This window comes from Ahaetulla prasina, chromosome 10 (genome assembly GCF_028640845.1).
Source record: "Ahaetulla prasina isolate Xishuangbanna chromosome 10, ASM2864084v1, whole genome shotgun sequence".
Classification (NCBI taxonomy): Eukaryota; Metazoa; Chordata; class Lepidosauria; order Squamata; family Colubridae; genus Ahaetulla; species Ahaetulla prasina.
Genome location: NC_080548.1, coordinates 30,554,332 through 30,574,642, shown reverse-complemented (window position 1 = coordinate 30,574,642; position 20,311 = coordinate 30,554,332). Strand labels below are relative to the sequence as shown.

Below are 20,311 nucleotides of genomic sequence, written 5' to 3'. Positions count from 1 at the left end.
TTCCACTTCCTTTCAGTCAATGAACAGGCTTGAACAATGGGTCTTATGCAACAAATTGAAATTTAATGTGGAGAAAAGCAAGGTTTTACACCTAGGCAAGGGAAAGGTACAAAGACGGCTTAGACGAAACCTGGCTCAAAAACAGGAACTTTAAGAGGGACCTTGGAGTCCTAGTAGATGATCAATTAAAGATGAGCCAGCAACGTGTGGCAGCAGCCAAAAAAGCTAATAGAATAGAATAGAATAGAATTTTATTGGCCAAGTGTGATTGGACACACAAGGAATCACACATGCTCTCAGTGTACACAAAAGAAAAGATACGTTCATCAAGGTACAACATTTACAACACAATTGATGGTCAATATATCAATATAAATCATAAGGATTGCCAGCAACAAGTTATAGTCATTCAGTCATAAGTGGAAAGAGATTGGTGATGGGAATTATGAAACGATTAATAGTAGTGCAGATTCAGTAAATAGTCTGACAGTGTTGAGGGAATTATTTGTTTAGCAGAGTGATGGCCTTCGGGAAAAAACTGTTCTTGTGTCTAGTTGTTCTGGTGTGCAGTGCTCTATAGCGTCGTTTTGAGGGTGGGAGTTGAAACAGTTTATGTCCACGATGTGAGGGATCTGCAAATATTTTCACAGTCCTCTTCTTGATTCATGCAGTATACAGGTCCTCAATGGAAGGCAGGTTGGTCGTAACTCTGAAGGTCGTAACTCTGAAACACTGGTCCTCAGTCGCTTTTTTTCAGTGCCGTTGTAACGTCAAACAGTCACTCAACAAACTCTTGTAAGTCGTGGACAACCTGTGGATGTCTAGATGTCCAGTTACGTTTTGTCCAGTGGGTTCCAACAGGAAGCTGTGTCTGGTTTTTTTTTCAGATGGTCAGTTCAAAAGCTGCTTCCTGCCGGCTCTGCCCCGTTGCTTTCCGGTCTCCATCTCGGCTGGCATACTCTCCTGCCAGCTCCTCCTTTGAGAAGTTCGCCATCTCCTGATGTAACTCGCTGAGATCCTGGATCTCCAGGGCAAGGACGTAGAGATGACGGAAAAGGGCCAGGTCACTCCTTCGCAGACGCAGCTGGGGAGGGGGAAGGTCAAAGAAAACAGCTTTTATTATTCACCAAGGATTGAGATGTGTTTTTTGGGGGGGAGGGTTTCCTCTCTGGAAAGAATAACTTTTGTTGTTGTTTTATCTGGATGCATAAAATGCAAAGAGCAGTAGAAATGGGAAATTGGGGAAAGGAAAAAGAGAGAGGGAAAGAAAACGTAAGACACAAGGGAAAAAAAGAAGAAAAAAGGCATCGACTACTGACTTTTTAGCACAATACAAGATAAAAACACTCCAGCCTCAACTTTGTGCTTTTACACATTACTATATAATTAGCCATTTCTAGAACGACAGATCTATCTAATGGACAAAACCAAAGTCAAAGTTTCATATATATATATATTTTATCACCAGCACAAAATGCCTCTGGAAAGAATAACGTCAAAGCATCTTAGGGCAGGGAATTGCTAATCTGTGTTTGGATAAGGAACAGGTACAAATAAAAATGGTGTCAGCATTCCAGAAAAAAGCTTCGGAAGCCATATTAGACCGGAAGCGTCCGTGCTGCCAAAAGGAATATTTGGCATAGTAACTTTACGGTCTTCCACTTCGTTTCAGTCAATGAACAGGCTTGAACAATGGGTCTTATGCAACAAATTGAAATTTAATGTGGAGAAAAGCAAGGTTTTACACCTAGGCAAGGGAAAGGTACAAAGACGGCTTAGACGAAACCTGGCTCAAGAACAGGAACTTTAAGAGGGACCTTGGAGTCCTAGTAGATGATCAATTAAAGATGAACCAGCAACGTGTGGCAGCAGCCAAAAAAGCTAATAGAATAGAATATAATTTTATTGGCCAAGTGTGATTGGACACACAAGGAATTTGTCTTGGTGCATATGCTCCCAGTGTACATAAAAGAAAAGATACGTTCATCAAGGTACAACATTTACAACACAATTGATGATCAATATATCAATATAAATCATAAGGATTGCCAGCAAAAAGTTATAGTCATACAGTCATAAGTGGAAAGAGATTGGTGATGGGAACTATGAAACGATTAATAGTAGTGCAGATTCAGTAAATAGTCTGACAGTGTTGAGGGAATTATTTGTTTAGCAGAGTGATGGCCTTTGGGAAAAAACTGTTCTTGTGTCTAGTTGTTCTGGTGTGCAGTGCTCTATAGCGTCGTTTTGAGGGTAGGGGTTGAAACAGTTGATGTCCAGGATGCGAGGGATCTGCAAATATTTTCACAGCCCTCTTCTTGATTCGTGCAGTATACAGATCCTCAATAATACAATCCTTGGTTGTCTAAACCAGAGGTCTTCAAACTTGGCAGCTTTAAGACTTGTGGACCTCAACTCCCGGAATTCTCCAGCCAGCTATGTTGCTCTTCTCTGCACTTTTTCTAGAGTCTCAACATCTATTTTGTAGTGTGGCGACCAAAACTGGATGCAGTACTCTAGGTGTGGTCCTATTAAGCCTTTATAGAGTGGCATTAGTACCTCCCTTGATCTTGATTGTATCCCTCTGTGAATGCAATTTAGGATTGCATTGGCTTTTTTGCCTGCCGCCGCACACAGCTGGCTCCTATTTAATTGGTTGTCCACTAAGACTCCAAGATCCCTCTCACAGTTACTGCTATTGAGCTAGGTATCTCTACCTGTATGATTGCTATAAGAAGACACTGACTTGATCAATCAAAAGACTTCTAGAACAGGGGTCTCCCAACCTTGGCAACTTTAAGCCTGGAGGACTTCAACTCCCAGAATACCCCAGCCAAACTGGCTGGGGAATTCTGGGAGTTGAAATCCACCAGGCTTAAAGTTGCCAAGGTTGGAGACCCCTGTTCTAGAAAACAGCATCTTCTCAGGCCGTTTCCCCCCCCCAAAGGCAAAGTGGAGAAGCTGACCATCTCTCTCTGCAGCCAGGAGATTTTTCCACGGAGGCTGATGTGGTCCCCCTCCAGGGGTTTGGTCTCTTCCTGCTCTTCCATCTCAGGGAGAGGTTCTTGAGTTAGAGAAGCCCCCAAAAACACTTTAGGTAAGGGGGGCAGCCCTTTGAAGGGCGGTGCCTCCTCTTCCCTGCTCCAGGTGTCCATCGAGATGGGTTGGTTTGGGTTCCTCTTTCAAAGCCACCTGAGAAGAGACGGCAGAGTTAGTTCATCCTTTGGAAGAACCCTTCTTCTTCTTCTTCTTCTTCTTCTTCTTCTTTTAAAAAAGGTTTTTTTAATTTTTCAATTTCAAGAATGTAAACATTCCATCTTTCCTTAAGCAGAATACAGAATAAGAGCTGGAAGGGTCCTTGTAGGTCATCTAGTCCAACCCCCACCCTGCCCCGCCCAAGCAGGGGACACTACACTATTTCTGACAGATGGCAGTCCAATCTTCTTGAAAGCTTCCAGTGATGAAATACGGCATGGAATAGGGGAAAGACCAGGGGTGAAATGTAAAATTTGTTACTACCTGTGGGGATGGCTCGGTGGGGGTGGGGGGTGTTAATGTGATTGGGTGGGCGTGGCCAACTTTTGTTTTCTTTTAAAAGTATTTTTTTCTACAACGTCTTTGGGCAAAGAGATTGTAGAAAAATGCTTTTAAAAGGCTTCTCTGATGATCCAGGCGGAGTTCCCTAATCGTCAGAGCTTTTCTTTTCTTTTAAAAGTTTTTTTTTCCCTTTAAAATAAAAAAAAGGCCTCTGACGATCAGGCAACTCAGCTGGGGTTGTCAGAGAGCTTTTAAAAGCATTTTTTTCTACAACCTCTTCAGCGAAGAGTTGTAGAAAATGCTAAAACTCCTCTGATGATCCCAGCTGAGTTGCCTGATCGTCAGAGGCTTTTCTTTTCTTTTAAAAGCATTTTTTTTTGGCCTTTAAAGAAAAGCCTCTGACGATCAGGCAACTCAGCTGGGATCATCAGAGGAGCCTTTTAAAAGCATTTTTTTCTACAACCTCTTCGGCCGAAGAGATTTTTAAAGCCCTCTGACTATCCCAGCTGAGCTGTGCGATCACCAGAGGCTTTTTTTTTTTTTACTTTTAAAAGCATTTTTTTTGGCCGAAGAAAAAATGCTTTTAAAAGTAAAAAAAAAAGCCTCTGATGATCGCGCGGCTCAACTGGGCATGGGGGGGGGCAGGGATTTTTGCTACCGGTTCTACGAACCACCCGCTGCCATCGCTACCGGATTTGGCGATCCGGTCCGAACCGGGAGCATTTCACCCCTGGGAAAGACCAAACTTTACATGAATGCCAGCACCATCTAAATTTGGTTGAGCTGAAATAAAAGTAAGCAGGCTTAAAAACCACCCGGAAATGCCAGGCCTGAAGAGGGAGGTTGAGAAAACATCCTAGAATAACACTATATTGAATTTCCTTCCCTAATGGATTTTATTCCCCTGCAACAAACAAACAAAACAAATCCACCCAGGGAGACAGAAATAGCTGCAGAAAAAACAGAGCAGTAAATCCTTATTTTTAAAAATGCGTTATTATTCTTATGTTTTTAAAAAAAATTCCTGTCCTTTCTCACAACCCTACACACACACACACAAGCCAAGAAGTGCAAATTAGCAAATTTTTGAAGGAAAGCATCGGTTGCTAACCTCGCAGTGACTTGTGCGTTCTTTTAGCCCAGCCTGTTTAGAACTCGCATCATTGTTATAAAGCCCTTCCTCAGGTTGTTGCTATAATTATGACTTCATTATAATCGGAGCCGGTTTCTTATTTCGGTTAACCAAAGGAACAAAAGGAAGGAGAATGCTGTAAAAACGCACACACACACAACCCTGGAGTGACAGGATACTGCCTATTTTTATTTATTTATTATGTATTATTTACATTTTTATACCGCCCTTCTCTGGAGACTCAGGGCGGTGTACAGCAGATAAAAGCTATCTACTTTTACTATCTACAGTACTATTAGAGTACTGATCGAAGCTAGAGTCCTACAACAATTCAACCTGCCTACAATTCCACTCCTTTAGATAATCAATTACTGGATTGGTTAGACCACCTAAAAACAGAACACTGATAATGTTACCTAGCTGGGTCATGAAACGTCCGCAAGAAAACTACCAAGCTCAGAGAGAACCAAGGATCCCCCAGCCCCTCTCCTCTTTCTCCTCCCGTTCTTCATCTCCGCAAACCCCCTTTCTTTCTAGCCCTGATGAGGTTACCTAGCTGGGTCATGAAATGTCTACAAGAAAATAACCAAGGTCAGAGAGAACCAAGGACTCCTCGTTTCAACCCAAATATTATCTTTTATTGGTACCCCCTAAACATTTTTTTGGGGGAAAAAATCAGTTGCTGAAAATGGGTAAAGCAAGCCATAGATTGAACGCCCTATAAAAATAACCAATGGCCAAAGGATCATAATTCCACATTAAATTCCTAATGTGGAATTGTCTGAAATTGCCAAGCCAAAGAGACCTGCAGATTGTCACATGTTGTCCCTCCCCCCAAAAAAATTGGAGTTTCAACCTTACAGTTGTGGCCCCCATTTTGACGCTGCTTTTGAGGGGTTTTTTAAAGAGAAAAATTCCTAAAATTATCTATGGAGATTCTTAGTAATCCCGGTCATAGTTCTCTCAAAGGTGTTTTTATTTTTCAGTTGTAACTGATGGAGGAAAATTAAGTGTTCCTCTCCTTCCTTAAATAAACCCAGTCCTGTTGCCTTTTGAAAGACCCCCCCCCAAAAAAAAGCACCTTTGAAATCCTAAAATAACCCCTAATAATTCCTAAATTCTTAATTTCCTCTTCTGCAAAAGTTTATAGGGCAGGATTTTCTGAAGCTTCCCAGCTCTGACTCATCGGCACTTACCTTCCCAATTCCATTCTTTGCTTTTTCATCCCATTTTAGGACGTCTCCATCGAATTCTTCAGGGTGGGATGTCCAGCTATTTTCACCCTTTGAAAAAAACAACAACTCAGGAATCGTTTTTCCAAAAAAAGTAGCCAGGTGGTCCGTTTTTAATTTAATTTAATTTTTGTTTTAGAGGCTGGATTCCGGGGGGGCCCTGTTCGCGCTGGAGTTAGCTCTGGAAGAAACAACAAAGAGCTGTTCCGAAAGTGAACTGGGAGGGGAAGAAATGGGGGAATTTTACCTGAGCAGGTAACTTACTCATAGCAACCACCCTAACTCACCTTTTGGTGAACCTGGAGGTTGTTTACCTGCTGGGCTTGTCCTGAAAATGCCTCTGTGTGCTTTGAAAATCCACACCTAATTCCGTGGATGCCAGCAGGGCAGTTAATTCAAAGTTCACACAGGTGCCCCTGTGTGTGTGTGAGAGAGAGAAAGAGCGGAATCGCCCCAGGTGGCAAGGCAGAAGGATGGCAGTGCCAAGCGGTACAACTCTTGCATTGTACGAGAAGGGAAGGACATGAAAGGCGATAAATTTCAGAAGTAAAAGGAATAAGTTATGAATCGTCGCACTACAAAAAGAGGAATGGTTGGTTGAAAGGAATGCGGGCGGCCGCCCGGAATGCCAAGATGCCAAGGGCTCAAGAAGGGATTGTTTTGATATGCATGGAAGGCAAATCCATTCAGAGCTAGAAAGGGGCAGTGGCAGATTCGTTGATTTATTGGGGGCATGGACAAGGCAGTCCTCAATTTATAACAGTTTACTTAGTGACGGTTCAAAGCAGTGGTGAAATGTCAAATTTGTTACTACCGGTTCTGTGGGGGTGGCTTGGTGGTGGTGGGTAATGTGACTGGGTTCGTGCATCCAACTTTTTTAAAAAAACTTTTAAAAGCATTTTTTCTACAACCTCTTCGGCCGAAGAGGTTGTAAAAAAATGCTTTTAAAAGGCTCTGACGATCCCAACTGAGTTGCCTGATTGTCAGAGGCTTTTCTTTTCTTTTAAAAGCATTTTTTTTTGCCTTTACAACCTCTTCGGCCGAAGAGGTTGTAAAAAAATGCTTTTAAAAGGCTCTGACGATCCCAACTGAGTTGCCTGATTGTCAGAGGCTTTTCTTTTCTTTTAAAAGCATTTTTTTTTGCCTTTACAACCTCTTCGGCTGAAGAGGTTATAGAAAAAATGCTTTTAAAAGGTTCTGATGATCCCAGATGAGCTGCGCAATCATCAGAGGCTTTTTTTTTAACTTTTAAAAGCATTTTTTCAGCCGAAGAAAAAATGCTTTTAAAAGTTAAAAAAAACCCTCTGATGATCGCACAGTTCAGCTGAGCATGGGGCGGGGGGGCAGTGATTTTTGCTACCTGTTCTCCAAACCACCCGATCCGGTCCGAACCGGGAGCATTTCACCCCTGTTCAAAGTTACAAAGGCACTGAAAAATGGGACTTGTGATCGTTTTTCACAGTTAGGACCTTTGCAGTCACTTGATCAAAATTCCGACCCTCGGCAAACTGGTTCATATTTATGACCGTCGCTGTGACCCAAAGTCACATGAGGCCCCTTTTGCGACCTTCTCATATGCAAAATCCATGTGGAAGCCAGATTCATTTAACATTGGGCCTCTGTGGCTCAGACTGGTAAGACAGTCTGTTATTAACACAGCTGCCTGCAATTACTGCAGGTTCTAGTCCCACCAGGCCCAAGGTTGACTCAGCCTTCCATCCTTTATAAGGTAGGTAAAATGAGGACCCAGATTGTTGGGGGCAATAAGTTGACTTTGTATATAAATATACAAATAGAATGAAGACTATTGCTTGACATAGTGTAAGCCGCCCTGAGTCTTCGGAGAAGGGCGGGATATAAATGCAAAAAAACCCAAAAACAATTGGGTTGCTAACTTATCAACCGCAGTGATTCCCTTAGCGATGCTGGGAAGGAAGGACGGTCGTAAAAATGGGGCGAAACTCACTGAATGAATGCCTCACTTAGCAACAGAAATGTTGGGCTCAATTGTAGTCGTAAATTGAGGATTACCTGTATACAGGTAGCTCTCAATGTACAACCATTCCTTTAGCGACCGTCTGAAGTTACAACAGCACTGAAAAAACATGATTTACGACTGGTCCTTGCTTATATGACTGTCACAGAATCCGCATGGTCCCCTGATCAAGATTTGGGTGCTTGGCAACCAGCATATATTTAAGATGATTTCGGTGTCCCTGGGTCACACGACGATGACTTTCCCAGGGGATTGGGGAGAGCCAGTAGCTTGGGCAATTACCCAAAGGAAACAGTGCCTCTGACTATATGCAGAATGTTTTTCTTCCATGGAAAATAACCTCCATCAATCTTCGTACTCCAGAATATTCCCAGACTTCAACCCTGACCAGTATATTTGATGATGATAAACCATGTCGTGTAACTAGAAGGAACTGTACATTTCTTTTAATTGTTGCTCTTAGGTGATAAGGCGAAGCAATTAATTGATCATTGCATCTTTTTTAAAAAAAAAATCATCAAGGACTATCTTTTGCTTTTCAAGGCTATTTGAATGCAAATATTCCAACAATTCAAACGTTGCGCCGCAAGAGGCGCTAATGCCACGTAAGGGCAAGGAAAGGGCGGGAGGAGTTTCGCTTCTCACTACTGAGCATGCTCGGAGATATACACATGCGCAGTCTTAGCCGGTCCCGGGAAGGTCCTTTCGGCCGTCTTGAGACGGCGGGGGTCACGTGACCCGGTTCAAGATGGCGGCCCCCATGCTGGTAGGTAGGTTATAGTGGGATTTTGCTTTTCGTGGCAAACCGATTTCAGCACAAATAGACCGAATTGGAACTCGGTACTTCGGTTTTGGATGAAGGGCAATGAAGCAAAAGGACTCGCAGCGGTGTCAACCTCTCCTTTAGGTCCCCTCCCTCCTTGTCCAGAGATATTTTGCATTATTAGATATTTATTTTGCCTTTATTTATTTATCTGGGTATGTGGGTTGCTTCAAAATTCAGGCATCCCGAGTGTGGGTGGAGCTGCACGTCTATTCCCTGCATTTGGGAGAGAGAGAAAAAAAACACTTTTATCTTTGCAAAAGAAGTTTGCCTCCTGAAAATACAGATGGTCCTCGATTTACGACCACAGTGGAGCCCCCAAATTTCTGTTGCTAAGTTAGACCGTTATTAAGTGAATTTCTTTCTTGCCACAGTTGTGAAGTGAATCGCTGCAGTTGTTAGGTTAGTTGCATGGTCTTTAAGTGAATCGGCTTCCCCATTGACTTTGCTTTGTCGGAATGTCCGCAAAAGGGCATCACGTGACCCCGGGGACCCGGCAACCGCCATAAATATGAGTCGGTTGCCAAGGATCTTGAATTTGGATCGCATGACCAGGAGGAGGCCACAGTGGTCATAAGTGTGAAAAATGGTCATAACTCGCTTTTTCTCAGTGTTGCGTTGTAAATTCGAACAGTCACTAAATGGACTGTTGTAAGTTGAGGAATCAAGTAATTCAGGCAAAGCAAAACATGGATTTTTTAAAGGGGTACAGTTTTTTATAGGGTACAGAAACAAATCATGCATATGTGATACATTGGTAAGTAAATAAATAAAAGTCATTGATTGCACGTGAAGTTTGAACATTGATTCTAGATAACTTCTACAAATTTATGGGCTACCTGACTTTTTCCCACCTAGCTTAGTATCTTTCTTCAAAGTTGCAGGTATATTTGAGGTCTTTCAGAATAAGCTTCCTATTGTATGGTTGTTGAAACGGCAAGTTCTCACATACCTAAAAAAATAATTTTAGTTAAAAGAAAAACATACTTTCTTATAGATTTTATTTATTTGGATCCTCAATAACAAACAACAAACAAACAAACAAATCAAGGTGGCAGACATATCCAACACACCTTCCTCCACTTGTTTTATCCACAACAACAACCCTGTGGGGTGAGTTGTGCTGAGAGAGGAGGACTGGCCCAAAATCACCCAGCCGTTTTTCACACCTAAGTGGGGACTCACCGTCTCCTGGTGATTGGCCCAAAGTCACCCGGTTGGTTTTCATGCTCAAGGTGGGACTAGAACTCACCATCTCCTGGTCATTGGCCCAAAGTCACCCAGCCGTCTTTCACACCTAAAATGGGACCAGAACTCACTGTCTCCTGGTGAGGGGCTCAAACTTCCCCCAGCTGTTTTTTTGTGCCTGTGGAGGGACTAGAAATTAGTGATTTGTGAAGCTCCAAGAATACTTGCTGTTTACCAAAAGTGCTTTTTCCAAAGGCAACTGGACTTCCTTGTTTTTTTCCTTGAAGATGTTTCGCTTTCTCATCCAAGAAGCTTCTTCGGCTCTGAAGCTTCTTAGATGAGAAGCGAAACGTCTTTAAGGGAAAAAAAACCAAGAAAGTCCAGTTGCCTTTGGAAAAAGCACTTTTGGGACAATCATGACCTGGATGACTGAGAATCTCCATAGACGTTGACTTGCTGTGTAGTTAAAATTGCTGACCAGCTGGTGGTGCTGTTAATTCGAGGAAAATTCAGTGTCAAAGCCAAGGGCAACCTATGCCTGAAACCATGGAGGGTGGGGTCGGGTTTGTAGTTGGGCTGTGTTGTATCCTTTGTCCTCTTATATGTTTTCCACAACCACAAAACCCTCCTGTTGCAGGACACAGATAATCCTTGACTTTCCACCACAATTGTGACTGGAACTTCCATCCCAAATAATGCCCTTGTTAAGTGAATCGCATACATTATCATCTCCTTTTAACGACCCCACAATCCCTTGCATTGGGGCGGAGTCTGGCCAACTGGATGGAGCTGAGTGTTTACTGGCCGGATGCCTTTCCTGTCGCCAGTGCGGAGTTTTGTTCAGCAGTTATATTCTCCTTGTGCCCAGAGAGAGAGAAAAATATCTGCCTCTACCTAGGATTGAACTCACAGCCTCCTGATTGTGAGGCGAGAGCTCCACCTCTAAGCCACTGCACCGTTCAACTGTGTGTCTCATACGTGACTGTGCCCAATTTTACAACTATTTCTGAGGGATCCTCCTTGGTGCTTTCTGAACTTTCAGACGTCTCATAACCCAACTAGGTAACATCATCAGTGCTAGTAGGGAGTGAAGTTTGCTCTCATTTTGTATCTAGCATCCCTGTTGATCCCATATTGATGGGAGTGTTCTTGATGGTACCTTGATGATAAAATGAGAGGAAATCCCACTCCCTTATAGCACTGATGATGTTACCTAGTTGGGTAATGAACCGTCTGCCAGCTCAGAGAGTGCCAAGGATCTCTCATTTCAACCCTGAGCTGCACGTATTCTCCTTTATCGGTGCAACTATTTTTGCTGTGGTTGTTAAGCAAATCGCACCTCCTTTAAGCAAATCATACCGTCCTTAAGTGAATCTGGCTTCCCCCATTGACCTTGCTTGACAACTGGCATGTACTCACGACAGTTCCTCTCTCCTGGGATCATATGATCCCCATTTGCAACCTTCCCAGCTGGCTTCCAACCAGCAAAGCCAATGAGAGGGAAAGCCAGATTCACTTAGCGACTACGTGATTCATTCAATGGCAGCAATACGTTTAACCACAGAGGTGTTGCATCTCGTCCGATCTCACCACAGCCGGGGCCTTCTTATCTGCTTCCGAACACGGAGGAATGTCCTAGTATGCCTCCTGGCCCCAGCCCTGGCTCCATGCCCAGACAGGCTGAGGAGGAGGAAGCACCTCCCGGCCCCAGCCCTGGCTCCATGCCCAGGCAAACGGAGCAACTAGACCCCGCCCCCTCCTCCACAGCATGTGAGCCTGAGGAAGGTCAATTACCAACAGCTGCAGACTGGAGTGACCCTCGCTTCAGAAGAATTGATAGGCGGAGGCAACAGAAGGAAGGGAGGGGCAGGCCTGGATAAGTGCTGAGTCATGGAGCCACACCCCATGGCCTATATAAAGGATCTGCTTTCTGGCATTCTCTGAGTCAGGCAAAGTCTAAACATATCTTGCTGAAGTCACTTTCTGGTCTCCTGCCTGCCCTGAGGACTTTGCTAGGACTTTGGCAGAGCTGCAGAGGCACGCCTGATTCGGATTTCCCTGACCCGGCCGTCAGCGGAGGAGTGGAACACGACAAGAGACAAGAATGGTTGTCAGATCAGACACACAACCCACCAAAGAGCTGCCTTGCTTAGCAGTGGAAATTGTGATCCCAACTGCGGTCCTAAGTCGAGGACTACCTGTAGCGAAGTTAGCGACCTGCAGGAGGTGTGACTTAAGAAAACTGAACTAGCTTTTCCTGCCACTTCTTAGCTCAAGAAACCAGAAAATATTGGTAGATATTTGGTAGAAAATATTGCTTCTGCTTCGTTCTCCCTCCAGCTCCGGCAAAGCAAACGTTTGACCTCCTTATATGACAGCTGTCAGTTTAGCAGCACTTCCGAGCGTCTTTCTTCAAACCCCCAGAAAGGTGGGATATTTCAGTACCTGTCCAGCCGCTTCTACGACATTGAAACCTTCGTCGAAATCGGCTGGAAGTTAAAGAGATGGAAAATGGAAAAAGAAAACAAGTAAGTTGTACCTGGGGGGACTCTAAGAATCTCCCTATAATTCTTGCTGTAGTAGTGGATTCTTCCATTGGACAGAGATGGATTAGGTTCCAGCATGCTGGCTGGGGAACTCTGGGAATTGAAGTCCTTGCATCTGTAAGCATGCTGACTGGGGAATTCTGGGAATTGAAGTCTAGGCATCTTTAAGCATGCTAACTGGGGGACTCTGGGAATTGAAGTTCTTGCATCTGTAAGCATGCTGACTAGGGGACTCTGGGAATTGAAGTCCTTGCATCTTTAAGCATGCTAACTGGGGAATTCTGGGAATTGAAGTCTAGGCATCTTTAAGCATGCTAACTGGGGGACTCTGGGAATTGAAGTTCTTGCATCTGTAAGCATGCTGACTGGGGAATTCTGGGAATTGAAGTCCAGGCATTTTTTAAGCATGCTGACTGGGGAATTCTGGGAATTGAAGTCCAGGCATTTTTTAAGCATGCTGACTGGGGAATTCTGGGAATTAAAGTCCAGGCATCTTCAAGCTTGCTGGCTGGGGAACTCTGGGAATTGAAGTCCAGGCATTTTTTTTAAGCATGCTGGCTGGGGAACTCTGGGAACTGTAGTCCACGCCTCTCCAAGTGTATTGGCTTGGGAATTCTGGGAACTAAACTCCAACACATGCCATATGGAAATCTTCCATAACCGACAAGAGTTTCTCAAGGTGGTTTTTTTAATATCTTTTCCACCCACAGGTATGCTGCTAAACTACACCAGAATTATGGCAGCGATATTGGAGCAGCCGTCTTTGTCCTGAAGCTGCAAGGAGCCATTCGGTATGTCCAACGCCTGTTTTTATCCACCGCTGCATTGTGGAAGGGCTGTATCCTTTCCCTCCCTCCCAGGCACCTGGGTTCACACTTGACCACAATAGTCGTGGTCTTAAAATTAGAATAGAATAGAATAGAATTTATTTATTGGCCAAGTGTGATTGGACACACAAGGAATTTGTCTTGGTGCATATGCTCTCAGTGTACATAAAAGAAAAGATACGTTCATCAAAGTACAACATTTACAACACAATTGATGGTCAATATATCAATATAAATCATAAGGATTGCCAGCAACAAGTTATAGTCATACAGTCATAAGTGGAAAGAGATTAGCGATGGGAACTATGAGATGATTAATAGTAGTGCAGATTCAGTAAATAGTCTGACAGTGTTGAGGGAATTATTTGTTTAGCAGAGTGATGGCCTTCGGGGAAAAAACTGTTCTTGTGTCTAGTTGTTCTGGTGTGCAGTGCTCTATAGCGTCGTTTTGAGGGTACGAGTTGAAACAGTTTATGTCCTGGATGTGAGGGATCTGCAAATATTTTCACGGCCCTCTTCTTGATTCGTGCAGTATACAGGTCCTCAGTGGAAGGCAGGTTGGTAGCAATTATTTTTTCTGCAGTTCTAATTATCCTCTGACGTCAACTCTTTCGCAGCAGAGAAGATTGTAAAAACAGTGCAGGCTGCATATAAATATACAGGTAGTCCTCGAATTATGACCACAAATTGAGCCCAACATTTTCTGCCCTTAAGAGAGACCTTTGTTAAGTGACCTTTTGCCCCATTTTACGGCCTGCCTTGCCGCCGCTGTTAAGCGAATCATTGCGGCTGATAAGTTAGTAACACGGTTGTTAAGTGAATTTATTTATTTATTTATTTGTTTGTTTATATTTCTATACCGCCCTTCTCCCGAAAGACTCAGGGCGGTTTACAGCCATATTAAAACAATTTTTACAAACACTAAAATAATTTAAAAAGAAATATTTAAGTTTAGGCTGATTCCTTAAAACCCATCTGGTTTCCCCCGTTGACTTTGGTCGCAAAAGCGGATCACGTGACCCTCCTCGGGACACGGCGACCGTCATAAGGATGAGTCAGTAGCCAAGCGTCTGAATTTTGATCACGTGATCGTGGGGATGCTACAAAGATCGTAACTCTGAAAAATAGTCGTAAGTCAACTTTTTTTTCAGTGCTGTTGTGACTTTGAACGGCCACCAAGAGAACCGTTTGTAAAGCGAGGACTACCTGTAAATTAATAAAACAGCTGTCCGTATTTTGTATCTTTGCTCTGCTTAGTGTCTTCCTTTCCCCGCCAGAAATGTGAAATGCAGCTGGCAGCCATGAATATGTGGCCTCCTCAGTGGCTCCTTCAGAACCTTGTGGGTTTCGTATCCCAGCAGCCCAAAATGTCTGGAGAGTTGCAATTTGTCGTCCTCGGCTTACAACAGTTCATTTAGTGACCGTTCAGAGTTAAAACGGCATTGAAAAAAGGGACCTGTGAACGGTTTTCCTACCCCCACCCATCCCCCGCTCACGCAATCAAATTTTGGGACAAGGAAGGCAAAACTCACTTAGCAAATGTCCCACTTAAGGACAGAAATTTGGGGCTCAATTGGGGCCGGGAGTCGAGGACGTGTGTGTTGAGATCGGGAGATTTTTATTTTTATTATTATTCCCACCCTCACAAAAAACCCGATTTATTTTGCTCTAGTTTCCAGGACCAAATGGATTGGTATCGCGTGAAAAATCCAAGAAAGGAAGAAAGCATCAATTTTCTAGATTATAGCGGGAAACCCTTGGAAGCCATTGATCTCAGCGGCTCCTTCCTCAGTTACGTCGGCCTGGAAAACTTCGGTGAGAAATCGGCCTCCCTCCGTTTGGGGCCTAGGAAAGTTTGGGTGGCAGTAACCCCTTGCCCCCTGCCCCTCCCCCTCCGCCTCTTCCCCCTCCTCCCCTCTTGCTCCCTCTTGACCCCGTCCCCCATTCCTCCCCTTCCTCCTCCTCCTCCTCCCCTCTTCCCACTCTTCCTCCTCCTCTTCCTCCTCTTCCTCCTCCTTCTCATATTGCCCCTCCTCCCCTCCCCATTCCTCCTCTCCTCCTCCTTCCCTTCTCCCTCCTCTTCCCATTCTTCCTCCTCCCCTCTCCTTCCTCTTCCTCCTCCTTCTCATATTGCCCCCTCCTCTTCTCCCCTGGTCCCCTCCCCATTCCTCCTCTTCCTCCTTCCCTTATTTCTTTTTTATTTTATTTTATTTCATTTTGTCACAACAGTATACACAAACATTGTCATAAGTAAAAAAAGATATCATGAAGAAAATATATATATATATAAGTAAAGAATATGCATTAGCTATATTATATTTGATATAATAAAGGTATATAATATATATACTATATAAAATATATTATATAATATATAATATATATACTATATAATAAAGATATAATAAATAAATATAATATTTCCCTTCCTCCTCTTCCCCTCCCCTCCTCCCCTGTTCTCCCTCCTCCTCCTCCTCCTCTTCCCCATTTCCCCTCTTCCCTCTTCTTCCCCATCCCCTTCCTCCTCCTCCTCCTCCTCCATTCCCTTCTCCTCCCCTCCCCTCCTCCCCCTGTTCCTTTTCCTCCCCTCCTCTTCCTCCCCCTGTTCTCCCTCCCCTTCCTCCTCTCTCTCTTCCTTCTCCCCCATTCTGTCTCTCTCCCCCTCCCCCCTCCTTCTCCTTGGATTAATTGATTTTATACCCTGCTCTTCTTTACGGGAGGGGGGGGGTGCTTACATAGCAGATTCCCATTCTTTACCACGGCCCCGAGGTGTGCGACGGTAAGAACAGCAGCTCAGACATCACTTGCTCAACTTTCATGGCAGGGGTGGGCGGGGGTAGTAGTTAAGACTTGGAGGTGTGTGTCTCTCCACTCCCAGTCTGGCACCAGAGCCACTACCCACACTGGATGGGTGGTGTAGCACAAACACCGTAAACTTTAATTACCTCTAATTCTTCTGCCCTCTGTGAGTTATAGGGCCGTTTGCAACCTTTGCCCTGTATCATCATCATCTTTTTTTTTTTAATTGAAAAAGTTTTACAAATTTCCCCCCCTCCCCCTCCCTTCACAAACCCCCGCCCCCGACTTCCCGGAACAAACACAAGGTATAGTTAAAAATAAAACAAACATATGCTAAAAAAATTTTTCCTCCCAACTCAATTATACTCCTACAATTCTCATCAGTTCCTAACTTCCCCCAAAACAATCAGAAATAATACATCCTAATTATTCAAAGGCAGTCTGATAACTCTTAGTCTGATATCTACTTTGAATATAATACTGTGAAAATATTTACAGACCCCTCGCATCCTGGATATAAACTGTTTCAACTCCTACCCTCAAAACGACGCTATAGAGCACTGCACACCAGAACAACTAGATACAAGAACAGTTTTTTCCGAAGGCCATCACTCTGCTAAACAAATAATTCCCTCAACACTGTCAAACTATTTACTGAATCTGCACTACTATTAATCATCTCATAGTTCCCATCACCCATCTCCTTCCACTTATGACTGTATGACTGTAACTTGTTGCTGGCAATCCCGTTTTCAGCACAAAACGCTGAAAAGCTTATACAGTATATACGGTATATTGATATATTGACCATCAATTGTGTTGCAAATGTTGTACCTTGATGAACGTATCTTTTCTTTTATGTACACTGAGAGCATATGCACCAAGACAAATTCCTTGTGTGTCCAATCACACTTGGCCAATAAAATTCTATTCTATTCTATTCTATTCTAAATATAGTCAATCCATTTTTTCCATTCCTTTAAGTATCTTTCTTGCGTATTATCTTTCAAAAAGGCTGAGATTTTCGCCATCTCAGCCAAGTTGGCAACTTTCAATATCCATTCTTCTATTGTGGGTACTTCTTTTTTCTTCCAATACTGTCCTATCAGTAATCTTGCCGCTGTTATTAGATTTAAAATCAATTTAGTCTCAATTACTGTACACTCCGTAATAATTCCCAGCAGAAAAAAATTACGGCAGGATATTTTCTTCTTTTTTTTAACGCAAACTATCCCAGGTGTTTCCCAGACTTTCAGGTGTAGTTTTGCGTTTGACTCAGTGCCTGTTTCCAATCTCCTTCCATCTCCTGGATCTTCCCCACAGTGAACCTCAAAGGTCTGAAGCATCTGGACTTGAGCAGATGTCCCCTCGTCGATGACTGGTGCCTGAACCGGCTACACCCCTTCGGGGACACCCTGCAAACTTTGTCTTTGGCCGGCTGTCCTCAGATCACGGAAGGAGGACTGCCATGTCTCCACCACTTCGAGTAAGCGTGGCTGTGTAACAGCGGGTCTCCATGAGGGGGGTTGTCGGTGGGGGGGAGGCTGGTGGCTACTTCACTCCAGGGCTGGGAAAAGAGAGAGGAAGAAAAGCAGACCTGGAATTTTTCCAGGGAACGCCAAGCACCTGAGATCAGGGGTGAAATGCTCCCAGTTTGGACCGGATCACCTGATCCGGTAGCGATGGTGGCGGGTGGTTCAGAGAAGCGGTAGCAAAAATCCCTGCCCCCCCCTTCTCCGCCCAGCTGAGCTGCGCAATCATAAGTTGTTGTTTTTTTTACTTTTAAAAGCATTTTTTCTTCAGCCGAAGAAAAAAATCCGCAGTTTTTTCTTTTTTCTCCCAACAATTTGCCTCCATGCAGCAAACAGCCTGTTTCAGCTTCAGCACAGCCTGATTAGCACAAGCAGCTGATTGTTGGTTGGAGCAGCCTCCCGACCATCAGCTGTTTCAGGCTGCAGAGATTGCCATTGCCTATTGCTGCCTCTGCTCACCTTGCTGTTTGCTGCAAGGAGGCAAATTGCTGGGAGGCAGAGGCAGAAATTTTTTTTTTCTTGTTTTCCTCCCCCCAAAATGTACGTGCCTCTTATAGTCGGGAGCATTTTATACTCCGAAACAAAATACAGTAAATAAGGAAACGTCAGGCTTATTTTTTCAGAGGTCCATGGAAGCAACTGGGAAAACCCGTCTTAATTCATTCCCTTGCAGGAATTTGGAACGCTTGGATGTGTCCAACCTCCCTTCTGTTTCTCATCCCCTGTTAATTCGGATTCTGCTGGAAGAAATGCTGCCCCAGTGTTACATTGTCGGGATGGACGGCCAGGAGGACGCGGACTCTCCCACCGAACGAGAAAAAGAGCGGATTTTCCCGACGCCCAGCCAGATCTCCACTTGAACCAGAATGGACAAAACCGAAACAATTCTTTAAACTTTAGTGTCCCTGCCCCGCACGCCTTTGATAGACACACACACACCCCGACACCGTTGTTTTTAAAGCCGACGCTTGTTGGCCAAGCTCGTTGTGTGGATTGTACGAGTCGAAGTCGGAACAACTGACGTTGTCGGCACCATGTGAAGGAAATTCTAAAAGACGCTAATTAGTTCATTATTTTTTTAAATGGCAGCTGGATAATAAATAGGGTCTCCCCTATTTAGGTGGCGAGTTAACACTGAAGAGTCTCCTTTCCCACTTTTTGAAAGCGGTGACTTGAATAGATCACTTTTCCCCAAAAAAAAAAAAATGAAAATGTTGAACGATTCCCAAAGTATCTTATTACCAAATGGGCTGAATTGAGTTTCGGACATCGAATAGCTAGAGAGACAAGAGACGAGAAAAATGTCCTCGAAGACGGTGGATCGTCACTTTTGGATTTGTGTGGTTGTTATAGATCTCTCCCTTTTGAGCTGTGCGCTCTCTTCTCCCCCATTCTAGAGGAAGAGCCAAGTGTCCTCATCCCTTATTTTTAACCTACCTGCATCTCCTCCCGCCTGCCCAGGTCACAGTCCTTTTTAACGCCTCCTTTGGTTCTGAAATAGAGGTGTTAAAATTGTAGGTGGTTAAATTGTGTAATGAGCACATGGCTTCTCTGGCACACGCCTTGCCTTAGACTGCCAGATGCCTTGTGAGACCTCGGTTCCTTCTTTCCTTCCTCCCTCCCTCCTATTTCCATCTCCGTCCCTTCCTTCCTTCTTCTCTTCCTTCTAATTTCTTCCTTCCTTCTTTCCTCCTTTCCTTTCTTCCCTCTCCTCCCGCCCTCCCTCCTATTTCCATCTCCATCCCTTCCTTCCTTCTTCTCTTCCTCCTTTCTTTCTTCCTTCCTTCCTCCTTTCCTTTCTTCCCTCTCCTCCCTCCCTCCTTCCCTCCCTCCTGTTTCCATCTCCATCCCTTCCTTCCTTCCTTCTCTTCCTCCTTCCTTCCTTCCTTCCTCCTTTCCTTTCTTCCTTCTCCCTCCCTCCTTCCCTCCCTCCTATTTCCATCTCCATCCCAAACAGACTTTGATTTGTGACCTTCCTTCCTTGCTGCCCATTCTTGTTCTCCTTCCTTCCTTCCTTCTTTTCTTCCTCCTAATTTCTTCCTTCCTTCCCCTACCTACCTTTCTCCTTTCCCTTCCTCCCTCCCTCCTATTTCCATTTCCATCCATCCATCCATCCCTTCCTTCCTTCATTCTTCTCTTCTTCCTTATTCTCCTTTCTTCCTCCCTCTTCCCTGTCCTTCCTCCTTTCCCTTCTTCCCTCTCTCCCTCCCTCCCTTTGTTTGTTCCTTCCTTCCTTCCTTCCTTTCTCTCTCTTTCTCTCTCTCTCTCTTTCTTTCTCTTATTAAAAATACTTAGCAGGCCTCCTGCGATTTGACAGCTGACAGGTTTGTGTGGGTGTTCTTTTCATTTTTCTTTTTTCTTTTTTTTTTAAAAAAGATGTGTTATATGTGAAGTTTTGCCAGGGAAATAAGGCGAGCCACTAAAAATGGAACTTTTCCGTCACACCTTGGTTTCCTCGGGAGCGTGTGAACTGACTGTTCTGGGCACCTTCTGAAATTCATCTCTAAGCAGCTCTTCGTTGCCATTCTTGGTTTCGTTCATTTGGGGGGGGGGATTTCTTCATTAGAAGAGCTGCTTTTGTGTTTCCTCAGGAAGAGTGATACAGGTAGTCCTCGGCTTACGACCAAAATCGTGGCCCAAAACGTCTGTTGCTAAGTGAGACGGTTGTTAAGTGATTTGGGCCCCGTTTTACAACCTTG

At 44.1% G+C, this 20,311-nt stretch overlaps 1 protein-coding gene across 1 annotated transcript; it reads left to right on the top strand.

The window, feature by feature from the left end:
• Nucleotides 1–8,585: 8,585 nt before the first annotated feature.
• Nucleotides 8,586–19,933, top strand: DMAC2 (distal membrane arm assembly component 2). Its single transcript, XM_058196363.1, has 6 exons — nt 8,586–8,663; nt 12,249–12,436; nt 13,165–13,245; nt 14,954–15,096; nt 17,404–17,566; nt 18,286–19,933. Exons 1-6 carry the CDS (start codon nt 8,646–8,648, stop codon nt 18,470–18,472), a joined length of 780 nt encoding a protein of 259 aa, XP_058052346.1. The 5' UTR covers nt 8,586–8,645; the 3' UTR covers nt 18,473–19,933.
• Nucleotides 19,934–20,311: the final 378 nt, after the last annotated feature.